Source organism: Trichomycterus rosablanca, chromosome 8 (genome assembly GCF_030014385.1).
Source record: "Trichomycterus rosablanca isolate fTriRos1 chromosome 8, fTriRos1.hap1, whole genome shotgun sequence".
Taxonomy (NCBI): Eukaryota; Metazoa; Chordata; class Actinopteri; order Siluriformes; family Trichomycteridae; genus Trichomycterus; species Trichomycterus rosablanca.
This window is the reverse complement of record NC_085995.1, coordinates 40,831,319-40,853,912: the sequence shown is the minus strand read 5'-3', so window position 1 is coordinate 40,853,912 and position 22,594 is coordinate 40,831,319. Positions and strand designations below refer to the sequence as shown.

At 45.6% G+C, this 22,594-nt stretch overlaps 2 protein-coding genes across 2 annotated transcripts in view; both read left to right on the top strand.

The window, feature by feature from the left end:
• Positions 1-716: 716 nt before the first annotated feature.
• Positions 717-20,391, top strand: rnf20 (ring finger protein 20, E3 ubiquitin protein ligase). Its single transcript, XM_063000891.1, has 22 exons — positions 717-802; positions 2,235-2,414; positions 3,956-4,024; positions 4,119-4,217; positions 4,457-4,604; positions 6,668-6,844; positions 7,051-7,166; positions 7,247-7,393; positions 7,479-7,553; positions 7,637-7,756; positions 9,432-9,611; positions 11,265-11,400; positions 11,516-11,637; positions 11,735-11,891; positions 12,247-12,493; positions 12,591-12,708; positions 14,395-14,544; positions 15,556-15,768; positions 15,859-15,984; positions 17,605-17,745; positions 18,005-18,109; positions 19,865-20,391. The coding sequence occupies exons 2-22, from the start codon at positions 2,256-2,258 to the stop codon at positions 20,039-20,041; spliced, it is 2,982 nt and encodes a 993-aa protein (XP_062856961.1). The 5' UTR covers positions 717-802; positions 2,235-2,255; the 3' UTR covers positions 20,042-20,391.
• A 1,310-nt stretch (positions 20,392-21,701) lies between these two features.
• si:dkey-74k8.3 (uncharacterized) overlaps positions 21,702-22,594 on the top strand; it is an 8,363-nt gene continuing 7,470 nt past the window's right edge. Inside the window, exon 1 of the mRNA XM_063000890.1 lies at positions 21,702-21,937. Coding sequence (XP_062856960.1) covers positions 21,773-21,937 — 165 coding nt within the window. The 5' untranslated portion in view covers positions 21,702-21,772. The remainder of the gene's footprint in view (positions 21,938-22,594) is intronic.

Sequence of the window (22,594 nt, the reverse complement as noted above, 5' to 3'; positions counted from 1 at the left end):
GCACTAAACTTCTCTTCATTATTACTGCTCATAAGTTCCTCCACTAATCACATTCCTCACTCGCTGTTTTACTACAGTAAGTCACGCTAAGTTTTGTGCACCGCCGTCACACTTCATAGGAAAAACGGTTTTGTCACTTCTCATGTGAATGCGCCGGTGCTGAACGGAAAACGGTATCCCAAGATCAAGCATCTCCACCATTAAGAAGCGTCAGGAAACAATAAAGAAGTAAAACTAAAGTGCAGCTTTTATTGTATTGTTATTGATGTGTAACTGTTAGTAATTGTATTTCAGTGTGTTTATATTATATTTGTGTTATTTTCAGTGTTTAAGTGTCAAAAACAACCTCATTATTTTACATGAGACTAAAATATCTGCAGCTCCACGGGACCATGGACGCATTAACAGGTTTCACAAACATCCTCATGGGAAAAAATACCTCGAAACTCAACGTCTTCCCAGAACCAACTGACTTCGAGTTTCAAGGTATCACTGTACCGTCCAATTTCTTTTGGAATCGAGGCTTGTGAAGGTAAATCAGACGTTATCAGACTGAACCTCCTTCCATTTGGTGGCGCAAAAACGGTAAACTACAGCTAAACCGTACATGCATACTAGTGTACTAGGTAGTATGGATGTCCTTAATAGTAAATAGGTACTAGATGGCGTACTGCTCAGTATGGTAGTATGGTAGTATGCATCTTAGCCGTAGCTTCCATTCCGGTTCCGTTAGCCTGTGCTCTCCCCAATGCTCCGCAACATAAACACTAATAACCGGGGCAGTTAAACACACCGAACGCAGGTTTGTGGATGTATATAATGTGTATTTGGTGTTTTTAAAGTTCCTAATGCTGTAACAAAACTGCAAAGCGCGGTGTGCAGGTTTTAACAGCCCGTCAACAATACTCTCCTGTACTTCTGTAGCCGTTTAGCTAACACCCAAATTAAAGTAAAATGCGCTTTAATTCATTTGTTATATCCATTAAATGATTTTTATAATTTATAGAATGTCTAGTGGTGTTGTATAATTTCATTTAAAATGTTAGATATCAGTTTTAAAGCAGCTTACCGGGCAGCTAATGCTAACTAGCTGTGCTATGCTATGCTATGATATCATATGCTACAATTTTGTCAACACTGTGCCAACAAGACACGCGTTTCTTTATAAATGTAGACACGGAGAGATCTATAGAAGGATAAAAGAGCAACAAAAACAAGCTGAAACTGCCTCAGAGTTTAAAGAGAAAATATAAAACTACAGCCATGCTGCCTAGGTTAGGCCACCTGTACTAGCAAACGTGCAAGATACACTATTTTGTCAAAAGTATTCGCTCACCCATCCAAATCATTGAATTCGGGTGTTCCAATCACTTCCATGGCCACAGGTGTATAAAACCGGGCACCTGGTCATGCAGACTGCTTCTACACACATTAGTGAAAGAACGGGTCGCTCTCAGGAGCTCAGTGAATTCCAGCGTGGTACCGTGATGCCACCTGTGCAACAAGTCCAGTGGTGAAATTTCCTCGCTACTAAATATTCCACAGTCGACCGTCAGTCCTATTATAACAAAGTGGAAGCGATTGGGAACGGCAGCGACTGTAATGTAAAATGACAGAGGACTCTAGAGCAGTGGAGACGTGTTCTCTGGAGTGACGGATCACGCTTCTCCGTCTGGCGATCCGATGGACGAGTCTGGGTTTGGCGGTCGCCAGGAGACGGTCCCTGTCTGACTGTATTGTGCCGAGTGTAAAGTGTGGTGGAGGGGGGATTATGGTGTGGGGGTGTTTTTCAGGAGTCGGGCTCGGCCCCTTAGTTCCAGTGAAAGGAACTCTTAATGCTTCAGCACACCAAGAGATTTTGGACAGTTTCATGCTCCCAACTTTGTGGGAACAGTTTGGGGATGCCCACATAGGCTTGATTGGCTGTGTCTGAGGCAGTGATGGTTGAACAGGTTCCTCAGTGCAAAGAAGTGGTTGGCAAACTTGCCACAGGGTGTGTGTGATATTCTGCTGCTCTCTGGGTCCGGGTGGGTGTCCACAGCGGCGAAGGAACTTCCAACTGGGACTAGATTGGGAGGTAGTGGGGGAGAAGTGAAAAAATCATAACAATAATTAAAAGAATGTCAATAACAAAAGTATATAGCAGTCCCACACTGCTGGTTTTGTTTACCTACAGCCCAACCTCAGACGTGACTTGGTGCCTTTATCGTCTCACTTCTCCTGTTGTGTTACAGAGGGACAGTCAGCGGTGAAGGATGTCTGCTCAGAAGAGGCCTTGTGATCCCAGCGGCTCCTCCGGCGGCCCACCTGAGAAGCGACGGGATCGAGAGGGAGGAGATGCAGGAGAGGGTCTCAGCTCGGGGGCGAGCACTGCTGTGGAGACGGTCATCAAACTGGGGGGCGTCGCCAACTCGGTGAGAGCGTCTCGGACGACTTAACGATTATATTGCGAGCCTTAACAAATGCTGCCAGAACTCTTGACTGGCTGTATGAAATTAGTACAGAGACGTTCACAAGTCACAAAATACGAGTCCGAGTCGAGTCACGAGTCAATATAATCTACACAAAACATATATTGTAAATGTAGCGCAGAAATAAAGAAATAATCTGTAAGTTCAGATAAAAACAACAACAGATTAGCGAGTGTATTTAGCCGTTTTACTTCGTGTCTTTACTTTCCTCCTCATCGTGTAAATGAATGTAATTTCTGTAACAAGAAGGTTCCAGTTAAAAGCTTCAACTGATACGTTTTGTTTTCATTACAGAACAAAAGCGCTCGATAAATCACGGCACAGCGGCCAAAATCCCAAACACGGCAAAAACCATCATAACCGCTGCTTACCTTAGCTTCTGTTCTTCCAGATGCTATTACATTTATAAGCGCGCGTCCCATTAGGAACAGAATCCGTTATTTTGTAAATGTGCTTATAATTAAAAACCTCCAAACTTTTCCCGGTGGTGAAGTAAAACAGGAAGTCGTTAGAAAGCTCATCGAGCGTTTCATTACCGCGTCATCTGTGTGACGCAAACCGAATAAATGCAAATAACAGCATTTCTTACTAACAATTACAGTCAGAAGCTCTGATTGGTTCAGAAAGCGTCTTTCAACCATCAGCGCCGATTCTGTAGGAGCGTTCCATTCACCCCGGGTGTTCCTGTGAAGTGCACTACGTAGGGTGTTCCACCATTTTAAGTGAGATTCTGATCCAGAGGTAACGAGAACGTTCAGATGAAGTGAACTTCAAACTTCTGACGCTAGGGACTCTTGTTGTTTACGAGTCATGAAGTCGCTGTGTGTGCGCGACCTGGCCTAGAGGTTAAGGTACTGGATTAGTAACCAGGTTGCTGGTTCAAACCCCGACACTGCCACTGTTTGGCCCTTGAGCAAGGCCCCTAACCCATAACTGCTTAAGATCTGTGTACTGTAAGTCGCTTTGGATAAAGGCGTCTACTAAATGCCAAAAATGTAAATTGTAAATTACCTGAAATGACCCCATTTTTGGCCAGTGTTTTCACGAGGAACCTTGGAGGAACCTCCTTCTTTGACACGTCTCACCAATCTCTCTTCATGATAACTGTGTTCCCTAATGGCTTTGGCCTGTTTCGGCAGGATCGTGAGCCCATGCGACACTTTCAAAAATGCTTATAGGGCTTAAAGAACATGACAAAAGGTTGTTGAGTGTTGAATTGGCTTCCAAATTCCTCAGATCTGAATCCAATAAGCATTTGAGATCCAATTTATGGAGATATCACAGGAAACCTTAAGAATATCAGGAAGGGGGTTTTAATGTTCTGGCTGATGGATGTACATAGAATGTCGGTGGTTAGGAATGGATTGTATTCCGATCACGACCTTCCAGCCACTTTCCGAAACATTAGACTTGATTATCGGAGCTGCGGTTGAGGAACAAAGGTGACCGGTGCGGACGTATCTTATCTGTTATGTTTCTCACAGGAGGAGCAGGACATTAAAGCACTGCAGGTGAAAAACAGAAAGCTGGGAGAGGCCCTGGACCAAAGACAGGTACATCTACCCCCCCCAATAAAACCCATGAATGCTGGGAACGTGATGTAGATCAGCTTCACACGTACGTCCTCCTCTGTATCTCTGATTAAAGGTTATCGAAGATGAGTTGAGGGAGAGAGTCGAGAGGCTTGAGACTCGCCAGGCTACCGACGATGCCAGTCTCCTCATCCTCAACAGATACTGGAACCAGGTAAGCGCCCGAGTACGATATGTGATGTACGGGCACGATTTAAATGTTTCGCTAGATATTCTGTGCACGTAAGTCCTCACAAGTGACGTTCTGGTCCGTCTTGCACCCGCAGCATGTTTACGATCGGGGATATCTTTGATCGTTGAAGTATGTCCGTGTTTGGAACCCCGGAGTCACGATGCAGTTCCAGTTTGTGTTAATTCGGACGCTCGCTGTTCCTCTCGCTTTACTGTGTTCAGTTCGACGAGAATATGAGGTCGATTGCGCGGCGCTACGACCAATCAGGAAAAGAGCCTGCGGAAAGCCAGCCTGGTGAGGGGCGGAGCCTGAAGCCTGGCACGCCTGAGCTGGATGGAGACTCCAATCAGGAGCGAGCCAAGGACAAGGGTGAGATTTCTATTGTGTTAGCGCTGGGTTGAGTAATGCTGTGGTTCCATCATCCATCCATCTATTCACTCACTCACTCACTCACCCACCCATCCATCCATCCATCCATCCATCCATCTACTCAGTCATTCATTCACTCAGTCATCCATCCATCTACCCACCCTCTCATTCATTCACTCATCCATCCACCCACTCACTTTCTTACTCATTCATTCATTCATTCACCCACTCATCCATCCACTCACACATTTACTCACTTACTCATACATCCATCTATCCATCCATCCCCTCATCCATCCATCCATCTACTCACTCATTCATTCACTCAGTCATCCATCCATCTACTCACTCACTCACTCACCCATCCATCCATCCATCCATCTACTCACTCATTCATTCACTCAGTCATCCATCCATCTACTCACTCACTCACTCACCCATCCATCCATCCATCCATCTACTCACTCATTCATTCACTCAGTCATCCATCCATCTACTCACTCACTCACCCATCCATCCATCCATCCATCCATCCATCTACTCACTCACTCACTCACCCATCCATCCATCCATCCATCTACTCACTCACTCACTCACCCATCCATCCATCCATCCATCCATCCATCTACTCACTCACTCACTCACCCATCCATCCATCCATCCATCCATCCATCCATCTACTCACTCACTCACTCACTCACCCATCCATCCATCCATCCATCCATCTACTCACTCACTCACTCACCCATCCATCCATCCATCCATCCATCCATCCATCTACTCACTCACTCACTCACTCACCCATCCATCCATCCATCCATCCATCTACTCACTCATTCATTCACTCAGTCATCCATCCATCCATCTACTCACTCACCCATCCATCCATCCATCCTCTCATTCATTCACTCATCCATCCACTCACTCGCTCACTTTTTTAACTTATCAATCCACCCACCCACTCACTCCTTACTCACTCACCCATACATCCATATATGCATCCATTACCTCATTCACTCACTCACTCACTCATCCACCCATCCATCCACCCACCCACCCACTCACTCACTTTTTCAACCATCCATCCATTCACTCACTCATTCATTCACAAATTCATTTATCCTTCCATCCACTCACTTATTTATTCACTTATCCATCCACCTACTCACTCATTCACTCATCCTTTCATTCACTCACATATTCAATCACCCACTCATCTAGTCACTCATTCATTCATTCACTCATCCATCATCCCACTCACTCCCTTACTCATTTATTCATTCATTCATTCAACTTATCCATCCATCCATCTACTCACTCACTCACTTACTCACTCGCTCACTTATTCACTCATTCATCCAATTAATTACTCCTTCACTCATCCATCTATTCGTCCACCCACTCACTCATTCACTCATCGATCAATCCATCTGGCCATCCATCCACTCAATAATTTATTCATTCATTCATTCACTCATCCATCCATCAACTCACTCATTCACTCATTCATCCATCCACCCCCTCATTTACTCATCCATATTCTCACTTTCTCATTTATTTTTTATTCATGCACTCACTTTCATACAGCCATCATTATTTCATTTACCCATCCATGTATCCATCCTTTCATTCACTCACTCACTCACTCACTCACTCATCTATTTATCCACCCACCCATCCTCTCACTTATTTACTCACTCACTCACCCACCCATACATCCAGAGAGAGAGGAGGGAACAGTATATGTGAAAAGTTGAATTGTAGAATAATGTTGGTATTTGGTATGTTTTCTTCTTTTGTTGTAATAAGCTTGGTGGGTTTTAGATCAGTGGAGGACTGTGACGGTCATAACTATATTTGGTCTTCAAGAAAATACTGTAATAAATTCAAGATAAATGCAAAATGGACTCGGTTTCACTGGTGGCCTCAGACCTTTGGCCTCCACTGTGTGTGTTCGTGTGTGTATCTCAGTAAAATCCATTCGAGAGGACCCGTAGCGGTGACGTTTTTCAGAACACTGCTGTAGGAACTCGGCTGTAACTGTGTTTCTGTCCTGACTGAAGGTGAGGGAGCGATTTCCTTTCTCGCCATCCTGGCCAGCAGCAGCACCGAGGAGATGGAGGCAGAGCTGCAGGAGAGAGTGGAGTCCAGTCGTAAACAGGCTGGCTCTGTGGTAGAGGTTTATGAGAGCTGGAAGAGCGCTGTGGATCAGCTGAAGAAGGACCTGGTGTCTGGCACAGGTGGGAGATGTTGTTCTTGTTGTTTACTTATGTTCATCCTAAATGGATATTTAACCACTTTACTTCCAGTGCACTCGTGTATGTTATAAATGCTACCTGCGTGGCTTTATAAACCTTTATTGCTTTAATCAAATCCAGTGTTGCAGCATTGTGGTTCAAGTTTGTCTCATTTCTCACGTTACGGTTTCTGTCTGGGACGTTTTCAGACAGCGGTCTGTGGGAGGTCGGCGCTCGGCTGAACGCCCTGCTGAGAGACGAGAACGAGCGGCTTCGTCAGCTGACCGACGACCTCAAGCAGAAGCATAGTCACATGACCAGCGAGGTGAGAGCGGTGTTGTTGGGGGTTGAGGGCTTGTGTTGGAACGTTCGATGTTTGATCGTGGCGGTGCTGATGCGTTTCAGTCTCGCTCTCTGGCCCGCGCCGCCACCCGTGCCGAGAAGAGAATCGGCGAGCTTCAGGTGTCCGTAGAGGAGCTGCAGTGGGACACGGAGAAGATCCGGCGCAGGGAAAACCGCCTCAACACTCACCTGAGCGAGGTCCTGGAGAGGGTGAGTGGGCGTGTCCGTATCCACGTGAGAATCCTGCGTGTTGCTTTCCTCTAAGCGGTGTGTGTGTGTGTGATTGTTTTGGTAGGTGAACAGTAAAGGCTATAAGGTGTGTGGCGAGGCCAGCAGTGTGTGTGGCACCATCACCATCAACAAGAGAAAGGTGAGGGCAAGTTCATCTACGATTATTCTACGATTATTTCATTCGCTTAAAAAAAACCCCTTGATCTTCTTACGCTTTTCCAGTTTGAGGACATGAACAGTGAGCTGGAGGAGAACAGGGAGCTGGCGGAGAACCGGCTCAGTGAGCTGCAAAAACTACAGCAGGACCTACAGACAGTCGTCCAGGAGAACAATAACATGAAGGTAGGTCCACTTATACACCGGTCCGCTCATCAGCACGACACAAACACACACCTACAGGCAGAGTAAATACCTTCCATACACTAGTAAGGAACATGTATGCATCTGCAATGGTTATATAAGTCAATGTAAAGCTCACTTGACTGTGAACAGTGTCGCCTGTCTTCCTGTGGCTTCTAATCACCCGCTTTGGTTCAAATTCCCGAATTACAAATAAGCCAAATGTGTTCTTGTTAATGCGTGTGCAATCAAATCAGCCGTGTTTGTACACTAATAACAATATTATTATATTAATAATAACGCAATTAATAATAATAATAATAATATTAACAACTAAAAATAATAATAATTAGAGGAATAATGATTGAGCTTTTAAAGCCTGAAGATGCTCACCAGAATCCACTTCATAATAATAATAATAATAATAATAATAATTTTCATTTTTTACCACCTATTTATCCGGGTCAGGGTCACGATGGGTCCTGTTCTCCCCAGAATCACTGGGCACAATAATAAAATGAACAACTTTAATAATAATAATAATAATAGTAGTATTAATAATTATTATGACAATAATAATAATTACTAAAATAATAATAAAATTAACAACTTAAATAATAATAGTCGTATTAATAATTATTATAACAATATTAATAATTACTAAAATAATAATAACAACAATAATATATTAATGATAATAATAAAATAATAGTATTTTTTTTTTAAAGATAACGAGCAATAATAATAATAATAATAATAATGTTAACAAAACAACAATAATATACAATAATATAATAGTAATAATAATAATAATGATAATATAATAGTAATAACATATTGGTAGTATAAAACTAGTAACAGTATAATAATATAATAATAATAATAATAATAATAATAATAATAACAGTAATATAACTCCTTGGTTCAAAACTTGGCGTTGCCACCGGTCGGCTAGGCACCATCTAGCGGGCATAATTGGCAGTGCCTGCAGGGTGGGATGACAGGACTATGTGAGACTATGGGGGAAAATGCATACATAAAATAGAAAAGAAACTAAAATAATAATGATAACAACAATAAAATATTAATAATAATAATAAAATAGTATTATTAAAATAATTATAACGACAATAATAACAGTATAATAATAGTTAAAAGCAATAACAGCAATAATAAAATGATTACAAAACAATGATATGATACAATAACTTTAATATAATAGTAATTATAAAATAGTAGTATAAAACTAGTAACAGTATAATAATATAACAACAATAATATTAATAATTAAGGATACTAATATAATACTAAACAGTAAAATAATATTAAAATATAATATTACCAATAACAATACAATTAATAATGATATAATAACATTAACATTAATAATAATAATATCATTGTTTTCTATCAATTTAGTTGATTTGTCGTTGCAGCCCTAATTTGGGTTCCATTGCACGTCTCTAGTAGTAAAGCAGCATCAGTTCAGTCTTCACATTCATCTCTTCCGTCATCATATTGTACATTTCTTATTCTAATGATTAAAAGCACTCCTGCAAAATAAATCCCTAAACTGTTTGTGTTACTGCACCTAGATGCAACCACAGGCTGCATCACATCCTGAGCTTCCAATAAAATAACAGTAAATCACCTTGCTGTACCCGTGTGTCTCTTTCAGACGGAGCTTATGTCCAGAGCCGAGGGCGTGGTCAAGGACACGGCCGAGTATCGCTGCCTGCAGTCTCAGTTCTCGGTCCTTTATAACGAATCTTTGGTCCTGAAGGCCCAACTGGACGAGACCAGAGTCCGTCTGAACACCACTCGGGCCTCCCGTCTCCGCCAGCTCGACCACATGGAGGTGGGTATCGTATTTGGGGGCTGGCGCATGATGTTAAGAAATAATTACCACCCTTGTTGCTGTGTTATGTTGTTTTCCCACTCGTATATCATGACTTTATATTCATGTCCACTACAACCATAGCAAAATAGTGAAACTCCAGTGAAGGATGTTGCTAAATAATACCCTAATCTGCACACAGATAGCTGGATATGTGTTTTCGTGCACATCAGCGCGTCTCCGGCTACTTCTTTTTACCTGCCAGTGGCGGATTTTCACTCGGCCGCTCTTCCCCCAGTATGAAACCAGTCCAGTTTGTGAACCTAATTTTGAACCATTTGGTTTATTATCACCAGAGAATACCAGAATACCAGTATGGGCGTGTCAGGTTGTAGTCTTCTTATCGTTAACAAACGTCTGTAACAGCAGTACAGCGCCCTCTGTCGGCTTGTACAGCGCCCTCTGTTGATGATGCATCCTTGGTTTCAATAAAAACGCCAGTTTCCTAAATAACACCAAGGTTCTAAGAAGCCTGAACAGAACCAGGTCAAGATCCGGAGATATTTTGGTCGTAAAGAGTTATAACAATGATCATCCAGCGGAGGTCGCATTTCAGAGATGTTCACCAGTCACAAAATACGAGTCACGGTACAATATAATCTACACAGAACATATATTATAAATGTAGCGCAGAAATAAAGAAATAATCTGTAAGTTCAGATAAAAACAACAACAGATTAGCGAGTGTATTTAGCCGTTTTACTTCGTGTCTTTACTTTCCTCCTCATCGTGTAAATGAATGTAATTTCTGTAACAAGAAGGTTCCAGTTAAAAGCTTCAACTGATACGTTTTGTTTTCATTACAGAACAAAAGCGCTCGATAAATCACGACACAGCGGCCAAAATCCCAAACGCAGCAAAAACCATCGTAACCGCTGCTTACCTGAGCTTCTGTTCTTCCAGATGCTATTACATTTATAAGCGTGCGTCCCATTAGGAACAGAATCCGTTATTTTGTAAACGTGCTTATAATTAAAAACCTCCAAACTTTTCCCGGTGGTGAAGTAAAACAGGAAGTGGTTAGAAAGCCGATCGAGCGTTTCATTACCACGTCATCTGTGTGACGCAAACCGAATAAATGCAAATAACAGCATTTCTTACTAACAATTACAATCAGAAGCTCTGATTGGTTCAGAAAGCGTCTTACAACCATCAGCACCGATTCTGTAGGAGCGTTTCGTTCACACCAGTTGTTCTAGTGAAGTGCACTACGTAGGGTACTCCACCATTTTAAGTGAGATTCATATTCAAAGGTAACGAGAGTGTTCAAATGAAGTGAACTTCAGACTGTGTAGGGAGTAGGGAGCGACGCTTCATCACTACACCGGAAGCTGCTGGAACATTTACACATCGCGTGTGTCGTGGGTTAAGACGGCCGGAGCGTTATTATTATTAGAGAGCAGAATATTTATAATAATAATATCACATGTAGCTAATGTTAACACATGCTGACGCTAGAGACTCTTGTTGTTCACGAGTCATGAGTCGAGTCCGAGTCATTTCAACCCCCCAAATCTAAAAACACTGCATTGTTTCCAGATTGTAGCAGCCCTAATAAGTAAATTAGTCCTATTATTGTTAGTTATTGTACTTAAAACGTCGTTTTTCCCCCAGAACGACGAGGTCTCTCTGCAGCATAAAGTCCGTACCGAGGTGATTCAGCTGGAGGACACGCTGGCTCAGGTACGTAAGGAATACGAGATGCTGAGGATCGAGTTCGAGCAAACGCTCGCTGCGAACGAGCAAGCAGGTAATGACCTGGATCTGAAATTCTGTCCCACACACACACACACACACACACACACACACACACACACACACACAAACATATATTGAGGATGTCACTTTCTTTCCCGCTCTGTAAGGCCCTATAAATCGGGAGATGCGCCACCTCATCAGCACCCTTCAGAACCACAATCAGCAGATGAAGGGCGAGGTGGTCAAATACAAGCTCAGGCTGAGGGAGGCTCAGCAGGAGCTAAACCAGGTGAGACGACGAGCGGCCAATCACGGTGCTTAACGTAACGCAGCCTCGGAGCAGACCAATCATCAGTCTCGTTTTTTTTCTTTCTCTTTTACGGTAGCTCCGTTCTGCCAAGGGTAATCCCGTCGCCCAATCACGGCCGAGCACGGAGGCGGACATCAAAGAAGAACCAGGGTCACATGTCGCGCCGGCCAGCTCTGGTGATACCACGGTGAAAGCAGGACCTGATAGTGGATCGACCACGCCCACAATTGCTGGTAAGATCTGATGGAAAACTTTTTGACTCTCTGTGCGTGATATGGATCTTCATATGAACTCGCCTGACGCAGGTGAAAAGAAGCGGCGCGTACTGCACACAAGTCGGAGGAGGTGTGTGTAAGGCAGTTGTAGCCTAGCGGTTAAGGTAGTGGCCTGGTAATCAAAAGGTTGCTGGTTCAAGCCCCACCACTGCCAGGTTGTCACAGTGCTGTGAGTCGCTTTGAATACAAGCGTCTACCACATGCCGAAAATGTAAATGTGTTATTTACGGCCCTCCTCGGTCAGGAGTGGATGTCTGCATCAGTAAAAGTTAGGGAATTGGATATGACCGCTTGCTTGTTGTCTCTTCATTAGCGGCGGTAAAGATCGAGCCCGGAACAGAACCAGAACCCGCCGTGAAGGAAGAAGAGAAGGAGAAGGAGAAGGAGAAGGAGCAGAAAGAACGAGAACGCCCGCCTCGCGTGAGCGCGCCGGTAAAAGAAGAGAAGGCGGCCACTAGCGGCGGCCAGTCGGACGACCCGCCGCCCGAGCGCTACGCCCCCGTCGGAGCGCCGAAAAGAAAGGAGATGGAGCAGCTGAAGGTGGTCAGGGTGGAGCTCAAGTAAGTCGCACCCAGGTCGATAATAACGGGGACGTGGTGTTATTTTAAGAACCGGTCGTGATGTTGATTGAGCGTTACCCCCCCCCCCCCCGTGCAGGAAGGCGCAGGAGTCCCAGAGAGAGATGAAGCTCCTGCTGGACATGTATCGCTCCGCCCCGAAAGAACAGAGGGACAAAGTGCAGCTCATGGCTGCTGAGAAAAAGTCCAAGGCTGAGGTACACACACACACACACACACCACTCTGCAGAATTAATTCCATTTTTTAATCGTGATCAAAACTTTTGGGGCAATAAACAGTTATTCCTGAAGGGGGCGCCAAAGGTGCTACCAAGAGTACTGTTGTTTTAAATGTACTGTACGGTGGTACCTCAGTCGGTTCTGGGCGTGATGTTGAGTTTAAAGACGTTGAGTTTCGAGGTATTTTTCCACATAAGGATGTTTGTGAAACCTGTTAATGCGTCCATGGTCCCGTGGAGCTGCAGATATTTCAGTCTCATGTAAAATAATGAGGTTGTTTTTGACACTTAAACACTGAAAATAACACAAATATAATATAAACACACTGAAATACAATTACTAACAGTTACACATCAATAACAATACAATAAAAGCTGCACTTTAGTTTTACTTCTTTATTGTTTCCTGACGCTTCTTAATGCTGGAGATGATCGATGTTGGAATACCGTATTCCCTTCAGCACCGGCGCATTCACACGAGAAGAGACAAAAGCGCTTAGTGAGGAATGTGATTAGTGGAGGAACCTATGAGCAGTAATAATGAAGAGGAGTTTAGTGCTCCTGTCTCCTTCTTTTACTACATTAAACCACGTTAAGCTTTATTCTCAACCAGAAGCGTTTTAGACTCTGGGAGAAGCTGATTCTGATTCTCACCATTTCTCAGAAGCTGGAGCTGTAACACAAGTTTAAAAGTGAAACAGGGAGGAGAATCCAGATAAACACAGATACATGTGGAGCTGTAACCCTGGATCTGACGCTTATTCCACACTGATGCAGGTTCAGCTCAGATTCACACGCTGATCAGGGTTTACCGCTCAAGCCGAGCGCCGAACACGTCGGGTTTAAGGGAACAAATTTCTCAATGAAGGGCGCTGAGTTTAAGGGGCGTCTAGTTACGGGGTACCACTGTATATCTTAAGAGCAGTTCCTAAAGGGGGCGCCAAAGCTGCTACCAAAAATACTGTTGATTTTAAATGTACATAAAGGCTACAGGCTTTAGTATGTTCAACCAGTAATACCAAGAATGGCCTGTAGATGGCAGAACATAGTCGTTAGTCGATGGGTGTCTGTCTCGAGTGTTTAGGGCTGCGTCTACTTGAGTTTCGGTGCCGCTAAGCCCGCCGCCGCGCAGATTTACCGCTTAGCTGTGAATTAGTGAGAGCACATTTGGATTATAGATGGCAACCTACGTTTCCTAATCTTAGAATCACTTATTGTATTTTTAATACATCCTTAAGCTGACGAAACAGTACAGTACATTTGGGCTCAGTCAGTGATTGTATACCCAGACAGTGCGTCTGTATTGTAGGCGGTGCGAATAAAATGGTCCAACACTAATAAAGTGCTCATTGAGCGTACGGAACTGGATTTGTTTATAAACCGTACAAATGAAGTCTGTAGTGAATTGACTTAGCTGCTTCATCCCGGTCAGGGTCACGGTGGGTCCAGTTCCACCGGGAAACACTGTATGCGGGGCAGGAATACTCGATATATCGCAGGGCTTCTAGACGATAGCACTGATGAGATTTGAACCCGGGTCCCAGGGTCAGCCGCTGTACGGCTGCATGGCAGAGCTGGGATTCGAACTCTCAACCTTTTAATTGAACCTGTCAAAAAACCCTGTATGTGCCTGTATGAAAACCCGCCGTGTGCCCCGTGTGCCAGGCGGAGGAGCTGCGCCAGCGCCTGCGGGACCTGGAGGAGAGGGAGAGGAGAGAGGGGAAGAAGATGGCCGACGAGGAGGCTCTGCGAAAGATCCGCCTGGTGGAGGAGCAGATCGACGTTCTCAACAAGAAGCTCTCCCTCGCCAAGCAGGTGCGTCGTCGTGTGTTGGGTGGGGCTTTCAGGTGCAACAGCGACCCCTGCTGCCCAGCAGCGTTGCTCTCCGTACGTCAGAAGGGTGCGTGCGTTAAAACGGGGTTTTTTTTTTAAGCGACTCTGTGGTTTACAAGATGTAACATAAAGCCTCCACAAGGGGGCGCTCGTGTTCAAGTTCATTTCATTATTGTTATTATTCTCTGCGAGGCAGAGGGCGCCAAAGAGCACGTGGATCAAATCTCAAACGTAAACGATCCTTCCTTTCTATCTAGATTTGTATTCCTCCTCCCACTGTCCATGTTATCAGCTCCACTTACCATATAGAAACACTTTGTAGTTCTACAATTACTGACTGTAGTCCATCTGTTTCTCTGCACGCTTTGTTACCCCCTTTCATGCTGATCTTCAATGGTCAGGACCCCCACAGAGCAGGTATTATTTAGGTGGTGGATGATTCTCAGCGCTGCACTGACACTCACACGGTGGTGGTGTGTTAGTGTGTGTTGCGCTGGTACGAGTGGATCAGACACAGCGGCGCTGCTGGAGTTTTTAAACACCGTGTCCACTCGCCGTCCACTCTTACCTAGTCGCTCCACCTTGTAGATGTAAAGTCAGAGACGATCGCTCATCTATCGCTGCTGTTTGAGTCGCTCATCTTCTAGACCTTCATCGGTGGGCACAGGACGCTGCCCACGGGGCGCTGTCGGCTGGATGTTTCTGGTTGGTGGACGGTTCTCGGTCCAGCAGTGACGGTGAGGTGTTTAAACATCGTTCATACCAGCGCAACACACACTAACACACCAGCACCGTGTGAGTGTCAGTGCAGTGCTGAGAATCATCCACCACCTAAATAATACCTGCTCTGTGGGGGTCCTGACCATTGAAGAACAGCGTGAAAGGGGTAACAAAGCATGCAGAGAAACAGATGGACTACAGTCAGTAATTGTAGAACTACAAAGTGCTTCTATATGGTTTTAATGTTATGGCTGATGGGTGTATGACGTTCAGGAGGAAGACGCCCTGCTGAGCGAGATGGACGTCACCGGGCAGGCCTTCGAGGACATGCAGGAGCAGAACATCCGCCTGATGCAGCAGCTGCGCGAGAAAGACGACGCCAACTTCAAACTCATGAGCGAGCGCATCAAGTCCAACCAGATCCACAAACTCCTGAAGGAGGAGAAGGAGGAGCTGGCCGATCAGATGCTCACCCTAAAAACGCAGGTACGGTTCGAGGCGGCGTCGGGGAGCGGAGACGTCCCGTGCTCGTGCGATCGGTCCCACGGCGACGCTTTGACATGTTCTCCTCCTCAGGTCGACGCTCAGATGCAGGTTGTGAGGAAGCTGGAGGAGAAGGAGCGCCTCCTGCAGGGCACCGTCAGCGCGGCGGAGAGAGAACTGGGCCTGCGCACACAGGCCCTGGACATGAACAAGCGCAAGGTACACGCTGCTGTCCAGATGAACTCTGTAGGGTATACAATGACTGACCGTAGCCCAGCTGTTCATCTGTACCCCTTGTTCTGGTAGAAATGTAGCAGGTGCAGCAGTGTTGTTGGGATCTTTAAACACCTCGGTGTGAATGCTGGGAGGAAAATAGCGCCAAGACCGAAAATATGAAGCCACCAGCAGCCGGTGATCAGAAAGTGTCCACTGATAAAACCCTAGAGGAAGAGTGCTGTTTGAAAATCCCAACAACACTGCTGCACCTGCTACACTCATACACAGAACCACACACACTGCCATGTAGCCCTTTACTACCATGTCAGCCAGTGCAGTACAGAGCAAGTGGGGGTCCTATGGGGGCCAAAGTACACAAAGCGACACATGACCTACAGTCAGTAATTGTATACCCTTACATAATGTATGAAGCAGAAAGGTGTTCCTAATAAAGTGCTCAGTGAGTGTAGTGTAAGCTTCAGGCAGCAGACTGTTACTCTACCACACCACCCCAGAGATCTGGGTTCGAATCTCGGCTGTGTTATATGGCTCTTCTTTGGTTCTGAACCTCTCCTTCAGTTCTGAACCTCGGTTCTGAACCTCTGCTTTGGTTCTGAACCTCGGTTCTGAACCTCTGCTTTGGTTCTGAACCTCGGTTCTGAACCTCTTAACCTTTGCTTTGGTTCTGAACCTTGGTTCTGAATCTCTCCTTTGGTTCTGAACCTTTGCTTTGTTTTTGAACCTGGGTTCTGAACCTCTCCTTTGGTACTGAACCTCTGCTTTGTTTTTGAACTTGAGTTCTGAACCTCTCCTTTGGTACTGAACCTCTGCTTAGGTACTGAACCTCTGCTTTGGTTCTGAACCTCTGCTTTGTTTTTGAACCTGGGTTCTGAACCTCTCCTTTGGTTCTGAACCTCTGCTTTGTTTTTGAACTTTGGTTTTGAACCTCTCCTTTGGTTCTGAACCTTGATTCTGAACATCTGCTTTGGTACTGAACCTCTGGTTTGGTTCTGAACCTTGGTTCTGAACCTCGGTTCTGAACCTCGGTTCTGAACCTTTGCTTTGGTTCTCCTTTGGTTCTGAACCTTTGCTTTGTTTTTTAACCTGGGTTCTGAACCTCTCCTTTGGTTCTGAACCTCTGCTTTGTTTTTGAACTTTGGTTTTGAACCTCTCCTTTGGTTCTGAACCTTGATTCTGAACATCTGCTTTGGTACTGAACCTCTTCTTTGGTTCTGAACCTCTGCTTTGTTTTTGAACCTGGGTTCTGAACCTCTTCTTTGGTTCTGAACCTCTCCTTTGGTTCTGAACCTCTCCTTTGGTTCTGAACCTTGATTCTGAACATCTGCTTTGGTACTGAACCTCTTCTTTGGTTCTGAACCTCTGCTTTGTTTTTGAACCTGGGTTCTGAACCTCTTCTTTGGTTCTGAACCTCTCCTTTGGTTCTGAACCTCTCCTTTGGTTCTGAACCTCTGCTTTGTTTTTGAACTTTGGTTTTGAACCTCTCCTTTGGTTCTGAACCTTGATTCTGAACATCTGCTTTGGTACTGAACCTCTGCTTTGGTTCTGAACCTCTCGTTTGGTTTATTTTTGACATGTTCGGTGGTGGGTGTGTGTTTTCGGCAGGCGCAGGACTCGACGCAGCAGTCGGAGGAAATGCGAGCTCAGCTGGAGTCCGTGCAGCAGAGACTGAAGGAGGTTCGAGCGGAGGTGGTCGAGAACAGCATCTCCAGAGAGAAGGAGTCCTTTAACGCCCGCCGGGCACAGGTACTCGCGCCCACACCCCTCTGGTTTAGACCTGATCCGGCTCGCATGTCGCCGAAATCTGGTGTGGCCACGCCCATTGTAACCCACGCCCTACCATACGACTCGAAATGGACTTCACATTAGATTCAGTTCTTCTTCGCTATCGAATGCTACATTCTGCACTTTATTCACTGTATGGTCAAAAGTATTGGGACGCCCCATTCAGCAGTTTAGGGAAGGGTCTGCAGGTCTCACAACGTTTCGTTCCTGTGTTTTTCAGGAGGACATCTCCAAACTGCGCCGAAAAATCGAAACTGCCAAGAAACCCGCAGAGAGCATGCGCAACGGCGACGAGATCCTCAACGAGGAGATTAACGAGTACAAGGTACAGAGATCAACCTCAATCCACAGTTCTGAACCTCTCCTTTGGTTCTGAACCTTGGCTCTGAACCTCTGCTGTGGTTCTGAGCTTTGGTTCTGAACCTTGGTTCTGAACCTCTGCTGTGGTTCTGAGCTTTGGTTCTGAACCTCTGCTTTGGTTCTGAACCTTGGTTCTGAACCTCTGCTGTGGTTCTGAGCTTTGGTTCTGAACCTCTGCTTTGGTTCTGAACCTCGGTTTTGAACCTCTGCTTTGGTTCTGGACCTTGGTTCTGAACCTCTGCTTTGGTTCTGAGCCTTGGTTCTGAACCTCTGCTTTGGTTCTGAGCCTTGGTTCTGAACCTCTGCTTTGGTTCTGAGCCTTGGTTCTGAACCTCTGCTGTGGTTCTGAGCTTTGGTTCTGAACCTCTGCTTTGGTTCTGAGCCTTGGTTCTGAACCTCTGCTGTGGTTCTGAGCTTTGGTTCTGAACCTCTGCTTTGGTTCTGAGCCTTGGTTCTGAACCTCTGCTGTGGTTCTGAGCTTTGGTTCTGAACCTCTGCTTTGGTTCTGAACCTCTGCTTTGGTTCTGAGCCTTGGTTCTGAACCTCTGCTTTGGTTCTGAGCCTTGGTTCTGAACCTCTGCTTTGGTTCTGAGCCTTGGTTCTGAACCTCTGCTGTGGTTCTGAGCCTTGGTTCTGAACCTCTGCTGTGGTTCTGAGCCTTGGTTCTGAACCTCTGCTGTGGTTCTGAGCTTTGGTTCTTAACCTCTGCTTTGGTTCTGAGCCTTGGTTCTGAACCTCTGCTTTGGTTCTGAGCCTTGGTTCTGAACCTCTGCTTTGGTTCTGAGCCTTGGTTCTGAACCTCTGCTGTGGTTCTGAGCTTTGGTTCTGAACCTCTGCTTTGGTTCTGAGCCTTGGTTCTGAACCTCTGCTGTGGTTCTGAGCTTTGGTTCTGAACCTCTGCTTTGGTTCTGAACCTCTGCTTTGGTTCTGAGCCTTGGTTCTGAACCTCTGCTTTGGTTCTGAGCCTTGGTTCTGAACCTCTGCTTTGGTTCTGAGCCTTGGTTCTGAACCTCTGCTGTGGTTCTGAGCTTTGGTTCTGAACCTCTGCTTTGGTTCTGAGCTTTGGTTCTGAACCTCTGCTTTGGTTCTGAGCCTTGGTTCTGAACCTCTGCTGTGGTTCTGAGCTTTGGTTCTGAACCTCTGCTTTGGTTCTGAGCCTTGGTTCTGAACCTCTGCTTTGGTTCTGAGCTTTGGTTCTGAACCTCTGCTTTGGTTCTGAACCTGGGTTTTGAACCTCTGCTTTGGTTCTGAGCCTTGGTTCTGAACCTCTGCTGTGGTTCTGAGCCTTGGTTCTGAACCTCTGCTTTGGTTCTGAGCCTTGGTTCTGAACCTCTGCTGTGGTTCTGAGCCTTGGTTCTGAACCTCTGCTGTGGTTCTGAGCTTTGGTTCTTAACCTCTGCTTTGGTTCTGAGCCTTGGTTCTGAACCTCTGCTTTGGTTCTGAGCCTTGGTTCTGAACCTCTCCTTTGGTTCTGAGCCTTGGTTTTGAACCTCTGCTTTGGTTCTGAACCTCTGCTGTGGTTTTGAACCTCTGCTTTGGTTCTGAACCGTTGTTCTGAACCTCTGCTTTGGTTATGAACTGTGGTTCTGAACCTCTCCTTTGGTTCTGAACCTCTGCTGTGGTTCTAAACCTTGGTTCTGAGCCTCTCCTTTGGTTCTGAACCTCTCCTTTGGTTCTGAACCCTGGTTCTGAACATCTCCACCCTCTCTGTTTCTTTCAGGCCCGCCTGACGTGTCCGTGCTGCAACTCTCGCGTGAAGGACGCCGTGCTGACCAAGTGCTTTCACGTCTTCTGCTTCGAGTGCGTGAAGACGCGCTACGACACCCGCCAGAGGAAATGCCCCAAGTGCAACGCCGCCTTCGGGGCCAACGATTTCCACCGCATCTACATCGGCTAGTTCCGGAGCTCCGCCGGGTCCTGGGTGCAGGTGGATTTGCTGTGAGCGGCGCTCCGCCGGATCTGGACCCTCTTCATTCCGTTTTGTTGCTGCGACAGTCCAGGACGTCCGAACCCGTCACCATAAATCAGTCCACCGCGCCGCTGTGTGTCCAGTCCGAGCCGCTCCCACTCGCTCTCATTCCACCTGAACCGGTCTGCTGAGCGATGATGTTAGTGTTAGAACTGTGATAACGAGCTGCCAGCTCATTTCCTCATGATGAGTTATTTTTTGTACTTTTATTGTTTTTATTTGTCTGAAACTGCCTGTGAGGTTGAAATGCAATTCATTAAATTGCTGCCCCGACTGTGCGTTCGTGTTTTTTTTATTTATTTATTGATTATTATTGATGGACGGCTAGAAGACACATGGGGTCTGCTGTGATATCTGTTAGCCCACCGGTGCGGACGTCTCCAGTGCGCCTACGTGGGCTGTGATTGGCTGGTCCGAGGGAGGGAGGGAGGGTCGTCTGGTTTCCTCATAACTGCTGCAATTACGACCTCTGCTGGCTGATCGATGGCGCTGCATGAAGCTTGTGATTCTAATCCGTACGCAATACGGATCTCCGTGTGAACCCGCCTGGTGCAGGTGAAAAGAAGCGGTCGGTGCTGCACACCTGTCGGAGGGGGCGTGTGTTAGTCGGTACACGTTAGGGAACTGGATACGACTAGATTGGAAGGAAAATTGAGCTTACAACGGGATATGCAAATGTCGTCTATGAAAAAACGGCAGGCCGCGCTCAGATGCTTTCTACAGACGACCTGCATTCCACACATAAGCAAAACCACGTCTCCAAATCTAGTAACAACAACCTAGAAATAGGCTTACTGTTGGATTCAGTTCTTTCTAATGTGTTTATATCTGGGTAACAGTGAATTGGCAGTTCATGTAGGTGGCATCTGGTCCACTGCTGCTAGTTAAGATCTCAAACAAACTATAGGGGTGTCAACATGTACAGAGCAATAGATGGGCTACAGTCAGTGAATGTATAACTGCAAAATCCATCTGTACTTAATAATAAAAAATAATAGATTAATGATGTGCATAGCAGATAAAGTGCTCATCAAAAACACAGTGACCCCTTAACGACCTCCACACTGCAGGTAACGTGCTGCTTGAGACACACCCTCCCTCCTGCTCGCACGGTGTTCCTTTATAGGTTTGATCCTCCTTACTTCCCTTCCTCGTACTTTCAGTAGAACCGGTTCTCAGCAGGCGTGCCAAGACCGAGGCGCTCGACCGCAACCAGGCCGTTTTTTTTAATGGACTAGAGTAAAAACATAATGAGTGATTGAAGTCGAGCGTTTCGGGAGCGTCAGGGTGTCGCAGGTTTGCTTTGTGCGACTTTTCTGAGGCTGAATTGTGCAAAAAAAAATTCTATTTAATTATTTTTTGAAAGCCCACCGGGATTATCTGTCACTCGTCGCTCTGTGTGTTGGATGTTTATTTTCCCCCCCGACGCCGCTTCGTCACTTCACACACGAGTTACGAGTTCGTTTCCTCCTGCTCGGCGGCTGAAACCCGACCCTCCGCCCCGACCCGCCCGTCCTGCGCCGGCTCTGAAACGGACTGGCACAGCTGGCATCTGCAGATATTTTGGAGGCGCTAATTCATGTCGCCTGAAGGACGGCGTCGCACTCGGGCCGAAGCTCCCAGGGTTCTGGACGTCTGGTTTTAACGTCGTGTAGAGAGATGACTCCAGCGCCGAGGTTCCTGTTCCTGGTGCTCGCCGTTCTGCCGGCGCTCTGCAGTGGAAAAGATCCAGAGAACGGTTCCAGGCTGGCGGAGCTGGTGGGCACCGGGCGCCAGTGTGTGGAGTCTGTACTCGGGTCCCAGACGATCGAGCTGTGCTGCACGGTGAGATAAAGTGTTTATTCAGTAGATTATTTTATATTCATTATTAGTAAAGTAAATAATAACGTTGCCTATTTTTTTTTATTATGTTGAACTAAATGCAAAAGGAAAAGCGTTTGTATATTAATGCATCTACAGTAGTGTTCAAAAAAATAGCAGTGACTTTAAAAAAGTGAATAAAGAACAAAATCATTATAATAACTTTTATTTCCATAAATGCAAATGCACTGAAAATACTACACTTTCAATTCTAAATCAAAACATTAACTAAATGTAGCCAGTTTGTGTTCATCCTTTACAGAAAATTAAGAAAAATGAATATTAGGCTGTTCAAAATAATAGCAGTGCAGCATTTTTCTTTAAAAACTCAAAAAATGTATCTATAACATGAAAAAATGTTTGAGGTTTCACTTTACTTTAAATTACTGAACTAATATTTAGTGGCATAACGATTGTTTCTGAGATCTGTGTTGCATGGAGTCGACCAACTTCTGGCACCTCTGAGCAGGTATTCCAGTCCAGGATGATTAGACGACATTCCACAGTTCTTCTGCAATTTTGGGTTTTGCCTCAAAAAAACACGTTTCAGATTTCAGCCCACAAGTTCTGTATGGGATTGAGGTCAGGGGATTGTGCTGGTCACTCTATTACCTCAATCTT

Coding starts and splice junctions, on each gene's coding strand:
- rnf20 (XM_063000891.1), top strand. CDS start 2,256: ATGTCTGCTCAGAAGAGGCCTTGTGATCCCAGCGGCTCCTCCGGCGGC. Junction 4,025..4,118: donor AGGCCCTGGACCAAAGACAG/GTACATCTACCC, acceptor CTCTGATTAAAG/GTTATCGAAGATGAGTTGAG. Junction 11,638..11,734: donor CTCAGCAGGAGCTAAACCAG/GTGAGACGACGA, acceptor CTTTTACGGTAG/CTCCGTTCTGCCAAGGGTAA.